General features: G+C 37.6%; 1 protein-coding gene across 2 annotated transcripts in view; it reads right to left on the reverse strand.

Moving 5' to 3' along the window:
• CRYBG1 (crystallin beta-gamma domain containing 1) overlaps nucleotides 1–18,211 on the reverse strand; it is a 264,471-nt gene that overhangs the window by 19,888 nt on the left and 226,372 nt on the right. For both annotated transcript variants that reach the window (XM_063443543.1, XM_063443544.1), the window contains 7 exons: nucleotides 11,680–11,806; nucleotides 8,043–8,078; nucleotides 6,522–6,676; nucleotides 5,991–6,117; nucleotides 5,607–5,752; nucleotides 3,243–3,369; nucleotides 1,243–1,275 (listed from right to left, as the gene is read on the reverse strand). In XM_063443543.1, coding sequence (XP_063299613.1) covers nucleotides 1,243–1,275; nucleotides 3,243–3,369; nucleotides 5,607–5,752; nucleotides 5,991–6,117; nucleotides 6,522–6,676; nucleotides 8,043–8,078; nucleotides 11,680–11,806 — 751 coding nt within the window. The remainder of the gene's footprint in view (nucleotides 1–1,242; nucleotides 1,276–3,242; nucleotides 3,370–5,606; nucleotides 5,753–5,990; nucleotides 6,118–6,521; nucleotides 6,677–8,042; nucleotides 8,079–11,679; nucleotides 11,807–18,211) is intronic.

Consider the following 18,211-nt stretch of genomic DNA (forward strand, 5'->3'; position numbering starts at 1 on the left):
GATATACTCATTACAAAATAAATTTAAAAAACAAAAATGCTCCCCTTTAAGCCCCCACAGCCCCTAGTCTATCCAGCAAACACGCTCTCACACACAATGCATCTCTACACACACGCACACAATGCATCCCTTACACACACATGCGCACACACATACACAATATGCATCCCTTACACACACACACAGAAACACACAACGCGTCCTTCTCACACACACACACACACACACACACACACACACACAGAAACAGACACTAGTTGGGACGGAGGGAATGACACACATGGGAGGGCTGGGACAGAGGCAATGACACACATGAAGGGGCTGGGGGAATAAAATGCATGAAGGGGCTGGGGGGATTAGGCGCATGGGGGTAAAGGAGGGGTATGAGATGCAAGGAGGGGCTAGGGAGGGGGGTCAGCACAATTTTCGCCCAGGGGCCCAATGATTTTTAGTTACTTCTCTGGTCACTATTGAATGTCAACCTGTTACAGATACTACACAGGGTTCAAAAGATTGTTTTGGTCTTTCCTACTTTTTTTTTTTAGAATGTACATGATTGCACTGCTGCTTCTCTGCACTTTAAATTCTGTATAACTTGATTTATAGCAGTTGGAGAATGTAGGCAAAATATGGGGATTAGATGGGAGTACTCACAAAACAATAAGGGTAAATATTAAGAAAAGTTTTATGTTGAGAATTTTTCTTGTAAGTGCAATACATGTATTATTACTTTGATTGATGTTGTTTATTGGGGATTGATCACTTTAACATGACCGCATTATACTAAAACACAAAACAACACAACAAACAAGACAGAAGCCACAGCTGATCAAGTACTCAGGGTTTATTAGTACCATTAAACTGGGTAATAGTAACATCCCCTGGATGTTGGGCAAAAGTAACATCACCAGGAAGTACCTGGAAACCAGAGCAATGTGAATGCACTTTTCCTGGTTAACTACTTTATTATTAAAGATGTAAACAGACACAAAAATATATTGTTTTTTTTTTTTTTTGGGTAGCAGCTTTTTTGCCACTCCCAACAAACGTTTGATATTTGTATTTCTTATGATACCCACATTTCTAAACCACATCAAGAGATGGATGATCACAGGATTTGTAGTTTAGGTTACCCATCACTAAGGCAAAATTAAAGGTTCTTCTTTCACTGACTTAAGCTACCCAAACAATGCACAGGATCTACAGATATTTTTATAGTTTGTTATACTGCTTTCCACTTACCTTAAAACCTCCTCTGGGATTTTCAATGGCATCCTTTGAAGAAAAGAGGAAAGAAAGAAAAAAACAAAAAAACAAAGAGCGAGATTAGTCAGTGAAATTAGTGAAACATTTTCAACTTTAAAGGGACACTATTACGGAATAAGATTAGGTTAAGGATTAGGTTTATATTTAAAGGGACACTATAATCACCAACACTACTTTAGCTTAATGAGTTTTGGTGCATATATAATTCCTCTGCAGTCTCACTGCTCAATTATTTGTCATTTAGGAGTTAAATAACTTTGTTTCTGTTTATGCAGCCCTAGCCACACCTCCCTTGGCTGAGACTGACACCGCCTGTATGAAAAAAATTGGTTTTGTTTTCAATTAACTTACTTCAAAAGTACACACAGGAGGTAAGTATTAGATCAGGAGGCTCCTGCATGGTCTAGAAGGCTATTAAAGCAGGAGATAATACATTCAAAATTTAACAGAATGTGCAATAAAGAAAGTTTAAACATCAGATGCCACTTTACAGAAAGTGTTAAGGAAGGCTGTGAAACAAAGGGAGGTGTGACTAGGGCTGTATAAATAACGTGATTTAACTTCTAAATGGCAGTGAATTAAGCAGTAAGACTGCAGGGGCAAGATATATATATATATATATATATATATATATATATATATATACACACATATACACACACCAGCTATTTTGGTGATTATAGTGTACCTTTAATTTCCAAACAAAGTAAAGAAAAATCAGGACTTCAATACACAAAAAGTTTTGAACATTAAATTATATCATTAATCACTAAAATATTTGTAACCAATATACACAAGGCGTTAAATATATGTCTTGATTTTCGGTCTTCATTATAAAAAACTTTCAACTGTTTCACAATACCCTAAATCTGGAAAATCTAAATGTTCTCTTCCTTATACATTTTTAGAGAGTAATTGGCTGTAGATAGGGAACATCAAATGTAATGTACTCTTATTGGTCTAGTTCTATAGGTGCAACTCTATAGCTACAATTCTCAATCACCTTAAAATGAAAGCAGGACATTTTGTATTTTAAACTGGTACATTTTCTTCTCTTTTTGTATCTTCACAGATCTGATTTCAATCAACACTTTAATAGCTAGTTTTGACCACTGTGACTGTAACCTTATTAAAAGAACACTAAAATATTAGGAATAAAAACCTGTATTCCTAATGTTTACGTGTTCCTGTCCTTAGTTACATGTTCCCCATAAAAATAATACAACAGAGGTTTTAACTTGCCTTTTTCCAAGTCCCTCAATGCTGCTTACTTCTTCTACTCCTGCAACGTCATTGAGCATGCATGGCCTCCTCGGGCATGGTCTGATCGAATACTCATCATAGAGGAGCATTGGAGAACTGATGCGCCTGAGTGCCGTGCATGTATCCATGATTCCCCATAGGAAATCATTGTTTTGCTATGGGCGCATCCCTCATCACATGGCAGAGTTTTACTTGGTCTTTGCTGCAGAAGCACCTCCAGTGGATGCCAGTTTAACAGCCACCGGAGGCGAGTTTACCCCTTTAAGGTAAACTGCAAAAAAGCAATGTTTTACCTTTGGTTAAATTGAGAGGACCTTTGCCCATATTGACCACCATAGGCCTAAATTACATAGTCCCTCCCTCAACCACAACATTGGGTGAGGGGGTTCTTCTACTTTTAAATAATTTGATTACATGAAAGTAGCTGGTAGTTCAAAGATAGCAAATCAGTCCTCGTTCCTTTTGTTGTATTCTGCTTTTGTCCATTTGTCTTTCTAAAGAATGGTTGAATTGCTCAATTTTTTTTCATCCGAAAATGAATGCCCAAGTATCGTGCTCAATAGGAGCTTAACATGCATATAAGAAATAATAATTATCAAACTGTAACCCAATAACTGACTGGCAGTAAACCACCACTGAATCAATTATATAAAGTTGCATAATCTACCCTTCTGTAAGGGACATTCTGCTGTACTGGATGAAGATAGTCTTACCAGCACGATAGGTTGAACAGAAGAAATCTTGGCATTCTTGGCTCCCCAGTCACTGAAATTACGGTACATTCCTTTCTCCAATATATACTGCTCCCCAGTAAAATCAGGTGTTTCATAGGCCACCCACCTGTAAAACAGGGACCATTTGAGCAAGTGGAAATACAGGTAAGTTTTGCTATGTTAGTGGATTTGTTTTTTGAGTTTTTTAATTTGTTTAGGAGGGGGAAAAGCTCTCTGAAGTACAGGAAATATATTGGTATTACAGTTAAACTCCTGCTACAAGACACAATGTTTATATGTGACACATTTTCACATTTCAGCAAGTTTCTCTTTTGTAAAGATCAACAGTGAGAGTTAGAGGAGTAGGTCTTTCATACAGGTCCATGGGGGTTTTACTTTCAATGTATCGCTAAAGAATGTCTGCTTACTTGGGTCAATTAAGAGTTAAAATGATTTGGTTTAACTATAATGAACTGGTTCATTACATTCATTATGAGGAGATTAAGTTTTCCTAGAAAAACCTGAAAGTTAAATGCTGGATAAGATAAGATATTAATATCTTAAAGAAACTGAAGACTTGCCAACGTGTAAGTGTTCTACTTTACTTTCATTCTGTAAGAAATCACTTGTGTCAGTTCTCCACAATTCCCAGTTCAGTGGATAAATCTAAATCGCACATTTTAGTAGTTGAAATTAAAACATTCTTCACATCATCTATTGTTGCTACTTGACTATGTTGGTCAAAAATCTCCTAAAATCTGAACTTGGCAGTTCTGCGAATATCCTGTTTAAAGGCATTTTTGCTTATTGGCTCTTTGTTCACCATAATCTCACTGATATATTAGAGCATTTCACTGTGTGACTATAGATCGCAACTACATATTACAAATAGTATATCCTTTATCTTTGTGAGAAGCAAAAGTTATTTTTGAAAAACCACATCTGACCATAGTAAGATTATCGTGCTTGATTAGCTGAGAAACTGCCATCGGCGCACAGATTTGACATTCCAAAAATGGTTATAGAAACAATCATTGTTCTATACGTGCTTACACACAGACAAACACCAAATAACCACCCATGTAAGAATAACTGATCAAGAATGCAAAACTTGTTAATAAATAGTTTTGTTTTAACTGCACTAGATTAAACACTTGGGTGTTTCTAGCACTACTGCCACAAGTGCATCTTCCTTCATTTTTCTCTAAATTTTTCTGAGCTCTCTGCACTGCTGGTTATATTTGCATTGCAGTTGGGCTACTAGGCAGCATTGGGCTAATTTTTTTTTCAGGTACTGCAGATACCTTGTCAACCTTTTGTATACAAAACATGCATACATGTTTTTAAAAAATAGAAGAAAAATAAATGTATATCGGTAACGGCTATAATAGGCGTATGTTAAAGAACTGTACATGTGTGTAATATATTGAAGAAAATGGACAGCCATTTCAATGAACAAAAACCATTGTGGCTCCACGTAAATGTAAATTGTATTCCGTGACTGTGATTGATCGCTCTTGACAATGTATGACTTTTTTACACCCGATTGACGCTCTACTTTTACCTGACTACTATTCATGTAACCTTGTTTTACTTTTGAAAAAACTATACTCAAATAAAGATTGTCAAAAAAAATAAATAAAAAATAAACATTGTGGGTGTTATACAAATCTCCATTTTACTCTCAGGGGAGGAAAACTGTACATGCATGCTGCTCTCAGGAAACACTAGGATAAGCTGTGATATTTCAGCCACTTCTTGGTGAAAGTGGCCCAACAATTATTATTGTCTTTTTAACATAATGTGAAGATCAAATAAAGTCCTGTGGGTCCATTTAATTTTTACTGTTACCGAGTTTCTCCCAGTGAAGAAGCAGTGAAGCTACTACTTAAAAGATTTGATTTCAGCTTAAATCTGGAAAGCAGCTTGTCTCAAATACAAGAAAGAGCTATTTTTGAAATGATGTGTTTTTTTCATAAAGTGAAACACAAAAGTATAGTGACTAGATAAAACTTCATATATCATATTTGTTCTCACGATTTCGAAATGGTTGAGCTATTCTCACATAATGAGCTAAGCCTAGGTTCATGTCTGTGAGCCAAAGTAAAATGTGTATTTTTGGAATGGGAAATTAAGTGGTCACGCACATCAGTTGCAGAACAAGCAGCTGACAGAAAATTTAGAGCAGAAAATCTAAATTTGTAACAGTACACAGAATGCCAGTAGGAAGTTACCATTAGAATGGTACAAACAATTGCAAATACAAGCAACAGATTTCCAGCTGTCTTGGCATTCAGCTTTAATAGTCCTGTCTTTTCTTAATTTTGACAAGGGAGAGGTTTGTGCCTCTATAAAGAAACTTACACTCCACTTAGTACATTAACAGACTGCGTCCTTAGTCCATAGCCGGTCTCTTCCATGTTTGATATAATTCCCAAAACATTGATATTTGGCCCTTTCTCGTCAAGATCTTTTTCACTGTACATTGTCATGTGCGATGCTGAGAAGTCCTGTTAAGTAAATAAAAGAAAAGTAAAATAGAACTATTAATCCTCTAGTAGTGACTGCTGCATGTTCCCTCATTCCCACTCTACCGGAAGCAAGAGGAAAAAAGAGAGAGAGAGAGAGAGAGAGAGAGAGAGAAAAAACTTTTGATAACGTGGCAGAGACCCAAATTCAGGATGGTCTAGCTGAATTTGAGACCGCTGTAATATTGATCAAAATTAATGAATGAAAAAAGGAGCTTACAGATAAAATTGGACGTAGTGATTGTAACAATCCATTGAAGCCACCCCACTGTCTCCAATCTTCATAGTCGCCTTCCTCCAGCAAATATTGATGGCCTTCAAATCCTGGCTTCTCATAACCGACCCACCTGCACCACAAGATAATCAATACTTTATTATATAGATATAATACGTTCTATAAAACGCAGTCTCTGATATCTGTCTGTATGTTTAAATTGTACATAATGATCATATTACTAAGCCAATCCTTCATACAGCCTATAGTGAGTATAAAGTAAAAAGCATGAGGGGTGGTCATATTCCCACAAGTCATCGAGTGAGTTCATATACTTGTGTCTTATTAAACAAACATGTAGATTAGATTATTATTGTTTGGCAAAGCAAGATTTGCAGTATCACCCAAAAAATTCTCAGAGCAATACAGAGTTGGTTATGTTAGAAGGGATACTAGGAGCATATTGTAACCTTGTTATTGTTTAGAAACCGCACAAGTCTCCTTTATCAGTGTTACTCTGTAATTGGATGTACTTACAAGCCACTGAGGACTCTCAAGGAGCCAGCAGTGCTAAAAGGTAACAATGTTTCTTCTCCATTATTTTCCTGACTTCCCAGATCTTCTAGCTTTAGGATTTCTTTCTCAAACTCCACATTCCGGCCTTCAAACAAGGGTTTCTCATAAATAACGATCTGGAATTTAAAACAAATTAGAATAAAACATTAGTGGGTTAAATAAGCAAGATGAAAATAATCTCACAATAACTGGCTACAATGCTTAAATCCAAGATAGACAACCGTCTTTAGGCTGGTGAAGAATCATGGAATAGTTTAGAAACAATGTGAGATTCCCGATTTAGAATAAGAGTTTGATCCCAGGTTCTATACAAATCAATATGATATATTTACCAGAAAAAATAGAGATGTTTTACATAAAATACCTGTAGTCTACTTCAGATGTTTTCACACAAATCCATCACAGCTCTAACTACTAAACTGCCATTATTTACAATGTGGTTACCAGCACAGGGCTATTGCTTCATTAGCGGCCACAGATTAAACAATTTAGGTACGAAGTCTTAAGATTATATTAAGAAATTGGTCTAAAAATATATTTGTTAAGATACACAAACTCCATTGGATAGTGGAGAGTTTTCCTTACAACCAATTGCAAAAATATTCCTTTCTGGCAATCGTTACTATCGTAAAGTTATTTTATTATGTAATGTTCTCTAAATTATACCACTGAGTAGCAACGCGTCAGTGAATAACTACATATTTATGACCTTATATAGAACATGCTCTAGATATTTCCACTACTCTACTTATCCTAAAGCTTTAAAATTTTAATTTAAAAATCAACGTCCAATAAAACACCAAGGAGGATATGCCAAATTTGTATATGCACTAAGCAGATAATGCATTAAAAATGACCATACATATACCTTTAATGTTCTCTATGTCCAGCAAATCGATCACTGGAGGAGTATCACCATCAACCAATGGCTGGGATCGCATCAAACATTACAAAAAGTAATGTATGGAGCATCTTGCATAAATATAATAAGGTTTTGTTTTCTTGGGAGGATATTCTATCATATGCAGTCTTGCACAGGAGATGATCAGAGTATCCTTCAATAATGTAGAGACTGCATTTGTGCTTATTTCAACAACAGCAATTGCATTGGCTTTTGTTTTCAATAACACAATGGGAACATTTAGGAGGAAGCCAGCAACAATATATAGCAACCGGTATGAAATATCCTGTTCATTATGGTTAAGATATTATATATATTTTTTAACCGTGGCTTTTTGTTCTTGCTGCTGATGTATTGGGCAAATTTCATAAAACAAATCCTTGAAAGTACAGCAATTTTTTTTAAAATCAGTTTTCTCACTTGCATTTGAAAGTCATCTCTTATTATAGTTTTTCTAAATCTCATAAATTAATTGTATGTTTTTCATCTACCCATTGTATTCCACTGCGACATATGTGGTCACTTTATGATTATAAGAATTTTTAATATGCAAACTATGGATGTATATATGTAAAATTTACCTTTGGATCATAAGGGATTTCCACTTTCCGACTTCCCTGTGGGGTAAACAAACAAAAGCATTATTTATTTTTCTTTACCAGAGGCAAATATTTTACATATGTATAAACACATACATACATATACACTCATACATAGTTATACTTATTTTAAATGTATTACACACAACAGGATCTAAACTAAATACTGAGCATTGAGGCAAATTGGAGTCATGTGGTTCTATTCCAAATGGGTAGTAATGTTGCTGGAAGAATTTGGCATTGGTGAGTTGCATAAACAGAGGGCTTCGTTAAATTCAAGAGTTTTCACTTTTGCATGCGCAGTTCACCTTAGTGTTCTGTGGCAACCAGATGAACTCGATCAGTGGGTATTTGTTTTCTTTAAATTGCAGTTGTGTGTTAAAAATAGATAAACATAGGAAATAACTAAATGCTTTTCACCTATTTGCACACTCTCCTCCCACAGCTTTCCTATCTTGATGATCTCACAGGCAAAGCATCACCTAGGAGACAGCGCTACCAGGAAGAAGCTAGGTAAAAGTCACATTTTTAACCCAGGCAGTGCTGGCCCTGTCACTTAAACAGTGACAAGGGCACTGTAGCTGTAGCTACAGTGTTCCATTAAGCATGTGAGATGTGGACAGCACACAGACCATGTCAATATAAAAAAGAAACTGTGTTTTTTTTAGAATAGCTAAAAAAAAAGGGTTTTTTTTTTCTTGGCTTTTAACATTTGAAAAACATTTTTTTTGTAAATGAAATCCAACTGGCAAAACCTGGGCAGAAACGGTCAAGAGGTGACTATAGCTTAATTGGAGAATTGTTCCAGATCAATAATTTTCAAATTTATTATGAAATAATTTAGATATTAGTAAATAACTCTTAATGTTTAATACTTTGTCCTGTGGGAATATACCCACTCTGTACCAACTGACATTTTTATGATGTGCTACCATAGAGTCTGAAGTGTATGTTTACTCTTTAATGGTATTGTCAAGACTGACCTGACCCTAACACACACACCTTGGTTAAAGATAAAGTATGAACCGGCCTTTTGTGTGGCCGGGCTTGCACTTAGAATATTAGTCAGAATGTCTGCAAGAAGAGACAGAAAAAACAAACAGACCAAGGTCAAGGATAACAGAGGTACATGGAAATGAGAAACAAGCCAAGGTCAGATAAAAATGGTCAGGCAAGCCAAAGTTTAAAAAAACAAAACAAAAAAACTAGGCAAGTATAGACAAAAACACACTTTTGGGTAAACAGAAACTATGACAGGACATGGAAACAAGGACAACCAGGAAGTATATATATCTATATATATTCCATACTGGGTTGTGATTGGTTACAAAGCGCAATGATGTCACAAGTGTGTACACATCATCAAAAAGCGCCACAAAGACTGACATAAAGGATACCAACGTAAGGGTTCTATATCATATATGATGTCATAATGAGGCACCGGGAAACTAGGGATGAGTGGATGTGCATCAGAACTCAGAAGGGACATCACTTCCTTGATCGCACAGCCCTGCAAGGGACAGGTACTGTGACAGGTACAACAAGGGCAGAAGAATTGCTCCTTGCTGGTAAGTGTATTATAGGACAAACTATCAACCCCTTAATACTGTTTAGGTGATCTATGCCATCCTACATAATGGGGACTTTAAAGCACGTAGAGCGTCATAGAATGCCTTGCATATTTGTGTGAGCAGCTTTAAGTCATTGACCATGGAGTCCCAGGTATCAATGGATACCTGGGCCTCCCTTCTGTTAGTTGTAGCCATTTTTAGTTACCCCAGACTTTTTGATGAGCAGTTTGCAGTGCTGAAAGTGAGCGCTGCAAGCAGCTCTTTAAATAGACATTTAAATTCCTATAACTAGATTGCATTATGAGCAGGGTTAAATCAGGAACCCAAGAATCCCTCACATCTAGAAACCAAGGAATCAACAGACATCTGGGGATCCCTCCTTTAAGTTGGGGCCATGTTTAGTGGACCTAGACTTTTTGATGAGCAGCTGGAGTGCTGAGTGTCAGCACTGTAAATAGTCCTTTAATCCAATAAAGAACACTGCATCTGGCCAATCAAGCTTAAACACAGCGATTCTCTCACCGAGATTGGGGCATCCCAAGGGTCTGAATAGACCCTGGGGGGGTCTTTCTCCATGCCCCAATGGCATTTTGATCAGTGCTGAGCTTTGTCAGTTAGAACCAACTTCAGGATTAAACTCTCTAAACATTTCAATGTAACAATCACCAAGACACAGATGCAAGTTAGCAGTTTCTCTTTAAAGTATATTTTAAAAGGGCAATTTAGTTCTTTAAGCCACGTTTATCCATAAACAGCGTCCTTGATTACGCCGTTGCAGGCTAGGTATTGTTTAAGCTTGAGAAAGACAGAGTAGGATTGAAACATTATCTATCCTATGATTGTATATTGAAAGGTCACAGAGTAGAAACAACAAAGGGTATGAGAATTTTCCTGAGAACAGACATCATTTTATAGTGCGTCCAATAAACATGCTTCAGGTCCAAAGTACATAAGTAATAAATGATTGGTGATTATTGTATCAATACATTTGCATAAAGACTTATGCAAATGTGTTGTGCCTTGTATAGTGTTTATTTATTGAATGCTGTATAGATCGTTGTAAATCCCAGATTTATACAACCTACTTTCTATCAAATCATAACATTATGTTAAAGATCGTATGCTTTCAAAGTCATGGACCTTTTGCCAAGGGCAAGGGTTCTCTATAAAGTACAAGCGAATTGTATGGTTCTAGAAGTGGAGAGATTACCATGGAAACGAATGGAATGTTCGTGTACATTGCTCCAGGCCTAGACATTTACCCTGGAATGACTACTTTCACACAAACCCTGTTTTTAACAAGCAAAAACAAATACTTCAAATAAATGGGCTTTGTAAAATTCCTTTCAGTTGAATTGATGGTTTTCTGGGTACATATTCATGACTAATCATTGTCAAAGATTTTTTTTGTTTTTTTGTTTAAAGAAAATGAGGTGGAGGGGCAGAAGAAGAGGAGTTGGTGAGAAACGATTAAAGAAGAAAAAAAATGGGAGAAGACAAAACAGTCTAAAACAAAACATGCAATCATATGATGGCAGCATTATTTTTGACACTATAGTGCTGGTGTGGCTGTTTTGGCCCTCAGCCCCCTGTCTGTTCAGATGAAAAGAGTTTATTCACATAATTTGCCTGTGATGCACTGGTTTTGCAGTATCTGGCCCTGCTTCTGGGGCTAAGATTACCAAATTTGATGATCTCAGCCAATCCTATACTTTCTAAAGGAAATCAAAAATGCTGTGCTGCGCCAATCACCATTTCCTCATAGAGATCTCTATGGGGAACGTTCAGTGCCTCCACACTGTGCAGCACTGACACAGAAAGCACCTCTAGTGGCCATCTGAGTGACTGCCACTAGAGGTATAACTGGCAAGCAATGAGAAGACTGCATTTTCCCTGAAAGCCTGACTAGTATGTAAGTGAACTGGTAATGAATTAATCTTTATCATGTTATAGAAAAAAATCTGATCTCTTGCATGAACAAAAGTATATATTTGCACTGATAAGTGTATGCAGTCATTACTATATCACATAGTATAAAATTCAATTACCATTTTTAAGGGTCTCATTGATCCGATGAATGCTTCATTGGCGTTCCAAAATGATAGGTTAGGATACTCTCCTGGCTCAATGATGTAAGGTATACCTTGGAACCCTGATTCTTCATAAATCAACCATCTGGAAAAACAAAACAAAAAAATGGACCGATCAGAAACAAGGAACATTATATCATATATATATTAAAACATTTTTTTTTTTTTTTTTTTTTTTAAATACACAGGGTCTCTCACTCCTACTCCATAACAGAGAAAATGTTTTCATACTTTACCCAGTGCTTGGCCACACTGCCAGATACATGTCCATAATAAGCCAGCACTCCAAGGTATTTGAAAAATACATTTTTCTTTATTGTTATTTTTATTTTAAAAAGAGTCGACGTTTCAATTTTTTTTATCAGAACTTTCATCAATTATGTCCTGATGAAAGTGCTGATAAAGACCTGAAACCTCGACTATCTTCATGTATAGCATTTATTTCATTTTTTAAATAACAGCTCCTAAATAACAGTTCTTTTTCGAATACCTTGGAGTGCTGTCTTAATTTGGACATTGAAAGTCTCGCTTAATAGATTTTCAATTTGTTTGCTTTTTCTCTGTGATTTTTAAAAAAATGTTTTTGCTTGTTTCTTTATTCTACCACCTACTTAGTTTTTTTTTTTAGCTATATAGCTACTTGCTATTATAAATTAATTTCTTTATTCATCATTAGTCATTGTTTGAGGAGGAAAACAATCTATTTCGTCTAAATATACTATATACTTATAGCTTACATCTTTCTACTTTAGACTATATGTGGATAGTTTTATTTACCAGTTCCGGTTTCACTTTAGTATTATAATCTAGTTTTGTTCAGTATAGATTTTCTTTTTATTGTAATTTCCCAAAAATGAAACAAAAATGACTGTATTCCAGCCATATAGTGGAGTGTTACGGCAACGGACAGTAAGCAAAACTACTGCATTAGAGGAGTGACATAGTTGGAACCCTGGCATTCTTTAAGTAAAGTTCCCCTGTGTGTCACTGCCGTCAATTTATGCCTTGCAACATATTCGACTTGTTCCTCCTTTTACTAAAACTTTTTGCTACTGTAAAAACCTCCTATGGTAAAAAATATTTGTCACACTGACTACATGCCATTTTTCTTATTAAATTAATCACAATTAGCAATGTGAATTATGACAAATCCGTAATTGTGGCCTGACACCCAAGATTTCACGTATCTTTAAGTTCTCTGCAAAGACATTGATGAAATTATTTTCCAGGCAGGAGTTTGGAGATACATTGTGGAAGTCTTGGCACTGGCCGCTGGCCTTAAACACAGATATTGAAGAGTAAATTGAAAGAGGAACTTCTTGAGCAATAGGATGCTCCCAAAACCCAGATTCACTATGCATAGCAGCAAAGGATGTGGCTGCTGTTATATTATAAGGTACATGACATAGCAGGAAAGACTTAATATATGTCAGTTATCTTGTAAATGTGTGCAAATCAAGATTTGAAATACACGCTCATCATCACATGTAAATTACATGTTTGTTACAACTTGTTTAGAGACCAGTTACCTTGTACTGTAGTTTTGAACAGTTTTGTCATGTAAAATGACAGAGTAACCATAATTAGGACAGGCTGAGACATAGGGAGTTCTTATCCTGATCAAACAATAAAGGAATGAACATTCTTCCATGAGAGGCACGCTAATCATATTGCATTTCTTCAGGCCAAATGATGAAGCCATCTTAGGGATTACGATAATACAATAATTCTGACAGATTAGCGCTCATTATGGGATATTTTATAATTAATTTAAAAAGGGTCTCCCACTTCTCTATCAAATCTTTGTCATAGATTATGCCAACTATTTGACTGACAAGGGAGAGCAGAAAAGACCACCCAGCATGAGTTGTGGTTGCTATGGAAACTCCCCAGCTAACGCTGCTAGGGCATATATGAATGGAGTGACTGACCTCATTCCGTTCAGCCGCTAGCAAAGAAGTATGTGTGTCGGCATCACAGAAAAAGTTTGTCCTGGTTGGGAAAGCTTCCCCAATGAAGAGCAAATCAAAGAAGACAGGGAGAGGCAAGAATGAACTAGATGTGGGTGATACATGAAGAGCAGCAACCATGAAGCTCAGTAGTTGGCGAGGTGAGTATATATCTCAATATTTTACATTGAAAATATCATGTTTCCTTGTACTTTATTATTTTCATTGTGTCATCCATGCAGAAACAAAACATTTTAGAGCCAGGGCTTAAGATTTCAAGGCTTGTGCTACTAGTCAGTCTGTAAAATGATTTACTAGATGCTGCAAGCCTGGAGAGTCCATGGCACAATTTCCATGAGTGAATTCCTACTCGCCAGAGCTAAATTTTCACCAATGAGTGGGAATATTGAACCCTGCCTAAACATTGAACAGTTAATGCAGTTTATAGTGCCCTGATATGTAAAATTATGTAAGAATGGTAGAAGTGTAGATAAGGCCTGATGGAAACAAATATACCTGTTATAGAAACCTGCGTAAGAACAGGTGCACAGCATGACGTAGAGATAACAAATACAAATATACTGAAATAGGTAAAATAAACACCAATGGAGATATGTTATATATATAAAAAAAAATAACCCTGTAATTACAAATACAAAAAAAAAAAAACAAAGAGACAGAGGGAACATATTTTTTTTTTCCAATTTTAATTTTAATGATAATTTTCATCAGTATACAACTGTACAATATTATAAGTAACATATGAGACAGATATGTAGTATGTCGTCTCGGGCCCAAGTTACAAACACAGAGCTCATCATACAGTCATAGTATAGAGGCTGTCAAAGAAAAGAAAGGAAATAAAAGGAAATAAACACATGAAAATTATAAGGTATAAATCAACATATGGTAATCTCTTGGTCTGCGACGTGCAGCTGTTCAGCCTCCATGCATAGAATGCCTCCCGGTGTGTTGCCCCCAAGCTTTTAACCTTCATGTGTGTATGATCATAGTGAATGTCCAGTGTGTTCATGGCCTGGATTTTTTTTTTAATGGGTCTAGCGTTCCGTTCCCTTCTTTGTGCCTCTCACTTATACCAGCCGCTGCACCGACCTCCAATATGAAGCTCTCTTGGGTTGCTTTTTCACTTGGAAGGTTAACCTGTGTTTGGGCCAGAGTCTGGGTTGTCTGCTGAGGTGACAGCGATCCATCGGTTTTCCATCTGTATTTGATGGAATGGTCTCACAAGGTCTTTGTAACCGGTGCTAGCTTCCTCCTTTCCACTAGTCCTGAGAAGCGGAGATCTCTGTAGATATAGTACAGACATTAAATTTTACCGTCCCTAGGGATCTGGATTTATTCACTATGGCGGTTCGCACCGTTATGACTCTGGTGGTGGTAATGGCATCTCTGGAGGTTTCCTTCGGTGCCGTTACTGATTTGCGTTCCCGGTAGGCGGACGTTATGAGCGAGGTATCAGTGCCGCATTTAAGGCCCATGGATGCAATTTCTGAACTAAGGGTAGTAAGTCTTCCTCTTTAACCCTTTCGGGTATGGCGCACATGCGTATATTTCGGTCTCTCTAGCTGGTCTCTATTGAGACTTTTGTAGCTATCTCACTTGTTTGGTGAGGTATTCCAGCTGCTGTGTGTTTCCCTTGATGTACTCATCTCTGGTCCCCTTTCTCTCTTCCATAGCATTCACTCTCTGCTGCAGTATGCCCACTTCAGCTTCGGTCTCCTGCAAGTCTGACTTCCAGATATGCCGCAGGTCTACCAGGAGTTTTTTTAAAGTCTCTCTTCGTGGAGGGGATAAGTCTTCATCTGACTCATTTCCATAGTACACTTAACTAGAGTGAGGCAAGTCACTGTTTTCTCCATCCTCCTGTGAGTCCTCCGAGGATTTCTGGAGGTTGGGCGCCATGTTGGCGGAATGGGCCGCTCAAAGGAGAGCCTTATGTTGTGGAGTAAGGATCTCTCCGGTGAAAGTAACCGCTTTTGCTTGCGCCCCATAGATTCAGCTGTGGGAAAGCGTGTAGGTTGGACTCGATAAGTATGTTTTTCTGCCATTTTAGTCGCTGGTTTGTGGGGCCTCAGCGGGAGCTCCAGACACGGGTTGCTCAGCAAGCCACGCCGCCCACAGGGAACATATTTTAATATCAAATCTAGTATGTGACTCAATCAGATCTCCGTATTTCTAGAGTCTCGGCTTCTCACACACTCTGATGTTGTAGTGGCTATTGTCCTTCGAGTGCTCCTTAAGAAGCAGAGATATTGCAAGCCTTCATCCCAATCTGCTCACTAAAGAACTTACTCTAGCAAGCTAAGTCCCACCAGCAGTAGGTCTATAGGGCCCTGCAGCTCATCCACTGGACCACCAGGGAATAAGAGCCCCCCTCCCTGGCCAGCAAACAAGCAGGGAGGGGGGCCGAAAATAAATAAATAAAAATTTAAATAAAAAAATATTAATAATAATAAAAAAAATATATTAAAATAATAATTATTAAAAAATAATAATAAAAATGCCCCTCCCCCAAGGATCTGCATCACACACACACTGCATTCATTATAAACACACACTGTAAATAAATATTCAATTAATATAATTTTTTGGGGATATAGTTTTATTTAGAAATTTACCAGTAGCTGCTGCATTTCCCACCCATGTCTTATACTCGAGTCAATACGTTTTCCCAGTTTTGTGGAGTAAAATTAGGGGTCTCGACTTATATTCGGGTCGACTTATACTCGAGTATATAGATATGATTTGCTGTGCAATACAGGCATAAAATAAAACAACTTCCTTTCATAGAACACATTTAATACTTGCCCAGTAAATTCAAGTGCCATGTTAAATATCCCAAAACAGCAACAAAATTCCGGTAAAATTTGGGGTTAAAAAGTTTTATACACTAAGCAGGGAATTGTAAAATGTTTTTTTGTTTTTTTAAACTTGGTTATTTCCCCTACATTCTAAAATTCTCTGGTCAATTCATCGCAATTCACTGCTTTTGAATAAACACCTTTATCTAAAACATTTCACCATAAATGCAGTTTTTCCTCTTTGGTCTATGAATCCAAGTAACCTTCTTCTACTATAACTAGATTAAAAAAATAATATCCTTCCTGAAGAATAGCAATAGGATGAGTCAACATAATTTATATATTTTTAAATGTAAGATAGGATTAATTTAATCTTAGGACAGCTGTACAGCCCGGAACAAACATTTCTTGTACTGTCCTATATTGGTGGGAGTTACAGTCCTGGGCAGCAGCTACAGGTGATAGTCGAAAAATTAGTCGTGCAAAACTACATTTATTTCAGTAATGCAACGTAAAAGGGGAAACTAATATATGAGATAGACGCATTACATGCAAAGCAAGATAGTTCAAGCCGTGATTTGTCATAAGTGCGATGATAATGGCTTACAGCTCATGAAAACCCCAAATCCACAGTCTCAGTAAATTAGATTACATGCAATGAATAAAACAAGGAGTGTACATAGAACAATATCGGATCTCTGAAAAGTATAAGCATGCATATGGACTCAGTACTTGGTTTGGGGCTCTTTTGCAGCAATTACTGCCTTAATGCGGCGTGGCATGGAAGCTATCAGCCTGTGGAACTGCTGAGGTGTTATGGAAGACCAGGATGCTTCAATAGCGGCCTTCAGCTCTTCTGCATCGTTCGGTCTCATGTCTCTCATCTTTATCTTGGCAATGCCCCATAGATTCTCTATGGGGTTCAGGTCAGGCGAGTTTGCTGGCCAATCAAGCACAGTAATCCCACGGTCATTGAACCAGGCTTTGGTGCTTTTGGCAGTGTGGGTAGGTGCCACGTCCTGCAGGAAAATGAATTCAGCATCCCCATAAAGCTTGTCTGCGGAAGGAAGCATGAAGTGCTCCAAAATCTCCTGGTAGACAGCTGCGTTGACCCTGGACTTAATGAAGCACAGTGGACCAACACCAGCAGATGACATGGCTCCCCAAATCAACACTGTGGAAACTTCACACTGGACTTCAAGCATCTTGCAGTGTGTGCATCTCCATTCTTCCTCCAGATTCTGCGTCCTTGGTTTCCAAATAAGATGCAAAAGTTGCTCTCATCAGAAAAGAGGACTTTGGACCACTGAGCTACACACCAGGTCTGTTTTTCTTTAGTCCAGGTAAGACGCTTCTGATGTTGTTTGTTGTTCAGGAGCGGCTTGACAAGAGGAATACGACATCTGAAGCCCATGTCCACGATCCGTCTGTGTGTGGTGGCTCTTGATGCACTGACTCCAGCCTCAGTCCACTCCTTGTGAAAGTCCCCAACACTTTTGAATGGCCTTTTCATGACAATCCTCTCCAGGCTGCGGTCATACCTGTCATGGAGTAACACTTCCGGGTTCGGCACTCAGCGGTGAGGAGCCGGACCCCGCCCCCCTCTGACACAGCTCTGACGGTATTTAGGGAGTCTGGGCCAGAGAGAGGGTGCTTGGTGATTGATTGTGTGAGCTGCCTCCACGAGACCGCGGGCTCCACAGGCTCAGCTACTGGGAG

This window comes from Pelobates fuscus, chromosome 2 (genome assembly GCF_036172605.1).
Source record: "Pelobates fuscus isolate aPelFus1 chromosome 2, aPelFus1.pri, whole genome shotgun sequence".
Lineage (NCBI taxonomy): Eukaryota > Metazoa > Chordata > Amphibia > Anura > Pelobatidae > Pelobates > Pelobates fuscus.